The sequence below is a fragment of the Phasianus colchicus genome, chromosome 24, assembly GCF_987193195.1.
Source record: "Phasianus colchicus chromosome 24, bPhaCol1.hap1.1, whole genome shotgun sequence".
Taxonomy (NCBI): Eukaryota; Metazoa; Chordata; class Aves; order Galliformes; family Phasianidae; genus Phasianus; species Phasianus colchicus.
Genome location: NC_143459.1, coordinates 5,251,196 through 5,256,485, shown reverse-complemented (window position 1 = coordinate 5,256,485; position 5,290 = coordinate 5,251,196). Strand labels below are relative to the sequence as shown.

The 5,290-nt window shown below is 50.8% G+C and overlaps 1 protein-coding gene across 1 annotated transcript; it reads left to right on the top strand.

The window, feature by feature from the left end:
• The first annotated feature begins 156 nt into the window (after positions 1-156).
• On the top strand, positions 157-4,647 carry NCDN (neurochondrin). The gene is made up of 6 exons (XM_031594848.2): positions 157-384; positions 962-1,948; positions 2,307-2,536; positions 3,055-3,270; positions 3,479-3,621; positions 3,905-4,647. Exons 1-6 carry the CDS (start codon positions 289-291, stop codon positions 4,339-4,341), a joined length of 2,109 nt encoding a protein of 702 aa, XP_031450708.2. The 5' UTR covers positions 157-288; the 3' UTR covers positions 4,342-4,647.
• The last annotated feature ends 643 nt before the right edge of the window (positions 4,648-5,290 follow it).

Here is a 5,290-nt window from a genome sequence, read left to right as displayed (position 1 = left end):
GCGGGGAGGGGCCTCGAGCCGCCGCTCCTCCCGCAGCACGGGAAGCATCGGCCGAACAGCTGCGAGGAGGATTTGCCCATAGGGCGCGGCTTCGGGGACTACGCAACAAGAAGGCGGCTGATTGGTTGGCGACGCGCTGCGAGCGCTCTGATTGGCTGAGAGGCTTCGCGGAGTCGCGGTTGCGGCGTCCGGGTGGATCACGTGCGCGACTTGGCGCCGTGGCGGCCGGGTGCCGTTTGCTATGCAGAAAATAGCCGCCTGACCGCGTGCGGAGCCGCGCCGGTCGTCATGGCCTCGGGACCCGGAGCTGCCACTCTGAAGAAGTGCCTGGAGGTGCTGAGGGACGCCAGGAACGACAGCGAGCAGCTGGCAGCTCTGCTGCTGGTAAGGCTGCGTCACCGCCGGGCCCGGGCCTCTGCTCGTCGGTCCCGGGAGCGCATAAAGCCGTAGCGAGCCTCCTTGCTATTCGTTGTGAGACCGGGAGCCACGTTATTGAGAGCCACGAGGATGATGAGGGGGCTGGAGCACCTCCCATATGAGCACAGGCTGAGGGAGCTGGGCTTGTTCAGCCTGGAGAAAAGAAGGCTGCGGGGTGAATCATTGCAGCCTTCAGTACCTAAAGGGAGCCTGCAAACAGGAGGGGAGTCAGCTCTTGGAAAGGGGAGATAACAGCAGGATGAGGGGAAATGGTTTGAAGTTGAGGGAGGGGAGATTGAGGTTGGATGTCAGGGGGAAGTTGTTTGCTGTGAGAGTGGTGAGGTGCTGGAACAGCTGCCCAGAGGCTGTGGATGCCCCGTCCATCCCTGGAGGTGTTCAAGGCCAGGCTGGATGGGACCCTGGGCAGCCTGGTCTAGCATTAAATGTGGAGGTTGATTCCCTGCATGTGGCAGGGGGTTGGAGCTTCATCATCCTTGAGGTCCCTTCCAACCCAGGCCATCCTGTGATTGTCTTTGCCTTCCAGGTGACCAAAGCAGTCAGAGCTGGAGAGCTGGACTCAAAGACCCGGCGCCAGATCTTTGATGCGATCGGTTTCACGTTCCCCAACCGCCTGCTGAACTCCAGGCAGGCACCACCAGGCTGCCCCGAGGACACATTCAGGGCTCTGGGCCTCACCTTGCTGGCATGCTTCTGCACCGACCCAGAGCTGGCCGGCCACTCACAGATCCTGAACAAAATCCCAACCTTCAGTGATGTCCTGCTTTCCCCGTGTAATCCAGACAGCACGTCCATGGTGGATGATGCATACCAATGCCTGGCTGCTGTTCTGGCCACTCCCAGGGGGCCCAGAGAAATGGTGACCAAAGGAGCCGTCTCTGCTCTGTGCCAGGCTTACATGAATGGTGGTTATGGTTCTGAGCGTGCCCTGACTCTGCTCTTGGGGCTGTTGGCTGTAGCAGAGGTGAAGTGCTGGCAGAGAGATGCTCCACACCTGCTGGCTGTGCTGAGCAAGCTCTCCGAGGAGTTTGTCAAGGCTGAAGACGTGACCAAGTTTGAGCTGTGTGAGCTGTTGCCTCGCTTCATCCCTCTCTCACCACCACTTGCTGAACTCTCACAGGGCTCTGAGAGCATCTGTCAGCTTTACAAAGGGCTGGCCAGCATTCTGGGCAGTAAACTCAGCCAGTCACAGCGGGACCCTGCTCTGAAGCTTGCTGCCAGCCTCGTGCAGGCCTGTGGGTCAGAGTGGATCCCAGCAGGGAGAACTGGCAGCAAGTTCCTGGCCTTGCTGGTGAACTTGGCTTGTGTGGAGGTCCGCCTAACCCTAGAGGAGCCTGATCCCTTAGAGATGAAGGAGAAAAAAGAAGTGATAACAGCCTGCTACGTCCTTATTGAGATGGGGATCCAGGAGTGTCTGAAAGAAGAGGAATCACTGCTAGATGAAGCACAGAGAATGCAGCTCACGAGAATCATGGAGGAAGCATTTGGAGCTGTGGTATTTTACTTGAGACAGGTAAAGAACTTTCAAGCAAGGAACACATTTGATGTGATTTCTCTGGGAGGCTTTTAAACAGCTCCTACAGTGCTTAAATTGGGTCTTACTGGCCTCTTACCAACATGTGGATACAGTATGATGCATCCAAGCTGGCAGATCACAAGATAGCAAGTTAATAACTCAGTGATTACTGTGATTCTTGTTCTTATATTCCATCCTTTTTCTACCTCAAAATGAGAAAATCTGCATCTACTGTAGCCACAGAAGTCCAGACTTCTGTAGCAGCTCATGTTCATAAGCTGCACAGACCAAAATACAAATCCTGGTCCACTGTGTTTTTCATCCTTTTCTATCAGCTGCTTTCTTCTGTACCCAGGTTAAAGAGGAGGAGCTGCAGGATCCTTTTGTATTTGCTTCCGTTCGAATCCTTGGAGCTTGGATGGCAGAAGAGACATCCTCCCTCAAGCAGGAGATCTGTGAGCTCTTGCCTTTCCTTGTTCATTATGCCAAGAAGCTTTTCAAGGAGGGTGGTTCAGCAGAGAATCTTTCCCAGACAGCTGAGCTGGTCAGCAGTGACAACTCCATTTTAGCCCAGGATGCTCTGAGGTATGTATTTTAAGTACAGAGCTGATGCATTTCAACACAAAATAACTCTTTTTCTATGTCCAGAGAAATACATCCTGCATTTAGGTCAAGTTCTTGTTGATCCTTTGCTGTGAAAGAGGCAACTGGAAGTGCCACAGTGCAGTGCAGCTGTCCAAGCCCTCCATGTATGATTAATGTGAGATGGCAGCTGCTCGCAGAGACTGAGAGGCAGGGAAAAACTTCTGGAAGTTGTGTGTCTAGGCTTTAGCCATAGCAAGCAGGAAAAGAATAGGGTCTTTGTAGGAGCAGATCAGCCTACATGGTCTCTTCTGTAAGATTTCAGTACATTTCCCTCAGGCATAAGGAACTCACCACTGTGTTACTGCTTGAGCTGATTCTGAGAGTAATTTCTCCTTTCCTTTCTCTCTGCAGTATCAATTATATGGCTCTTTTTCCCCCTCAGTTTGATGTAAATCCAGGGCTTTGACCCCAGCTCTCTGTACTCCACCTTTTGTTTTCAATTTTTTTCCACCTTACAGACTTCTGCTGCCTGGATTTTGCCATTTAACAGCAGAGGACAGACCCAGAGAGATCCTCATCTCAGAAGGGGCTCCAGCACTACTGTGTGACTACTTCCTGCATCAGTGGGAGGTGCTGAGCTCTCAGCCTGGGTCCCTGGCAAGCACTGAGATGAGTCTACAGACTTTATGTGGGATCTTCCTTAACCTGGTTGTGACTGCACCAGACCTCATCAGGTAACAGAGCCACAGAAGCTTGTTTTAAAACTATCAGTTGGAAGGAAGAGGATGCAATGAGGGATGAGCTTCCAGGATCCTTTAAGACATTTGTACTGAAAGTGATATCCCTTTTTCAGTGCCAATCTCATTGCTTTTTTTAATGCTGCATTTATCAAATGTGTCTGGCTCTGCTCAGGAAGTTTCTCAGAGTTTCCTTTCTCTCCAGGCAGGAGAAAACCTTCTGTTCTTTGATGGACACATTGCTGAAGTCTCTTCCTTTCCTTCTACCTCAGAAGGATCACCTGGTTCTAGCAGCCAACATTGCCACTCTGGGCTTGATGATGGCAAGGATCCTTTCAAGTTCAGCAGGTAAGAAGCACTCCTAATGGCAAAGCTGCACATTGCTCTGCTCGGACTGAGGACCCCAGAATGGAAGAGGATCAGACCCAGTTTCACGTAGGGCTTTTGTCATTGGAAGAGTGACAAAACCAAAATCCCAGAGGAGAAAAGAGCAAGCAGGCAGAATGGCTGGAAAGCAGCATGTAGCATAGTATTCTGCTCTCCCTGAAAGCCCTGCTGCAGGCCAGCCCACCAAAGCATCCCTCCTTTGCCCAAGTATTTTATCAACTCATTGGTGTCCTTTTTCTTTCAGTTCTTCAGAAGACTGGTTCTGCAAAGGAATTTTTCAAAGCCACCATTTGCTTCTTGTCTCAGGCTCACACAGCCCAAGCAGACCCTGGTAGCCATGGCTTGGCTCTGGCTGTTTCCCCTGCCTACGTGAGTGCCTGGGATGACATCCGTGAGCTCTGGTTCCTGGGGATGCAGGCCTTGGCCAGCTGTGTGCCTCTTTTCCCCTGGCTGCCACAAGCTGTGCTCCAGGCAGAGTGGCTGGAAGAGCTCTCAGAATTACTGACACGTGTCACTGCAGCCTCAGTGGATTTTGAGCTCATTGCTGCTTTCCAGGGCGTGCTGGTTGAGCTGGCCAGAGCCAGCGAGCCGTGCAGGGAAGTGATCCTGTCACACCATGGGGAGGAGTGGGCCAACCTGTATGGGATGGCAGCTCTGGAACAGTGTCTATCCAAGCAATAAAGAGCCATTTTTCAGCAGCACCCTGATGTGGGACATGAAGCCAGACACCTGCAGCATTTCTCATGCAGCCTTTGGTGCCAGTGAGAACAAGAAACATTTAAGTGACCAACTTCATAAAGCCAACAATGCAGCAGAGCTCTACAGGATTTTCTCTGTCCAGAACCCAACACTCAGAACTATTGCTGCTTCAGGACATTTCAAGACGTCCCTAATTTATCTTCTGTCAGCGTTTTGTTTTAAAAACAGATCATTTGACTATTAAAGAGGTTTTCAGTTCCTTTTCCAAACATGCAGCACTGGGATTTATTTCTGCCCGAGGCCCTGAGAGGTTTCCTCTTTCTTTCTTTAATGCACTTCCCAATTTTGTCACAGTAAGTAACCCCTTCAGGATGTCACCTTACTTTCAGGATGTCACTGAAGTAGTTTAGCACTACGAGTAGAAAGCTGCAAAAGGCAGCAGCAGGAAGAGCTTGAACTTTTAACAATAACAGCAAGGATAACTATAAAATTCAGCAGCAATCTGACCCTTTCTAAATGCTTGGGGGATGCAGAAAGGCTCTTCTTCTTTTCACATCCACAGTAGTGCCATCATCCCAAATCCACCCTGTAACACAGGCTCCAGAATTGACATTCAGGGCACTGAAAACTGACATTCAGGACACTGAAAATTGCAGAAGCACAGACATGAGGCTTTGTGGTGTTTGCTTACACTCCCTGTTGCTGCAGGGATGGATGTGCAAGGCTGGTTTCCTGATCTTGCAGGGAAGAGGGGTCATTCAGCCTGCAAAGACCTTCCCTCTTTTTGGAGCTTTGCCTAAATACTATGAAAACAAAATTAAGTCAACTACACAGCATCTCCCTACAGATGGAGAATTACCATTTGATTTATGGCAGAAGGAATCCAGGTGTAAAAGCACACACCTGTATGGTGGAGGAATAAACCATCGGT

Excerpts from the sequence above, each read along its gene's own strand:
- NCDN (XM_031594848.2), top strand. The coding sequence starts at position 289 with ATGGCCTCGGGACCCGGAGCTGCCACTCTGAAGAAGTGCCTGGAGGTG. Across the intron at positions 385-961 it reads AGCTGGCAGCTCTGCTGCTG|GTGACCAAAGCAGTCAGAGC; the intron begins GTAAGGCTGCGT and ends TTTGCCTTCCAG. Across the intron at positions 3,622-3,904 it reads GATCCTTTCAAGTTCAGCAG|TTCTTCAGAAGACTGGTTCT; the intron begins GTAAGAAGCACT and ends TTTTTCTTTCAG.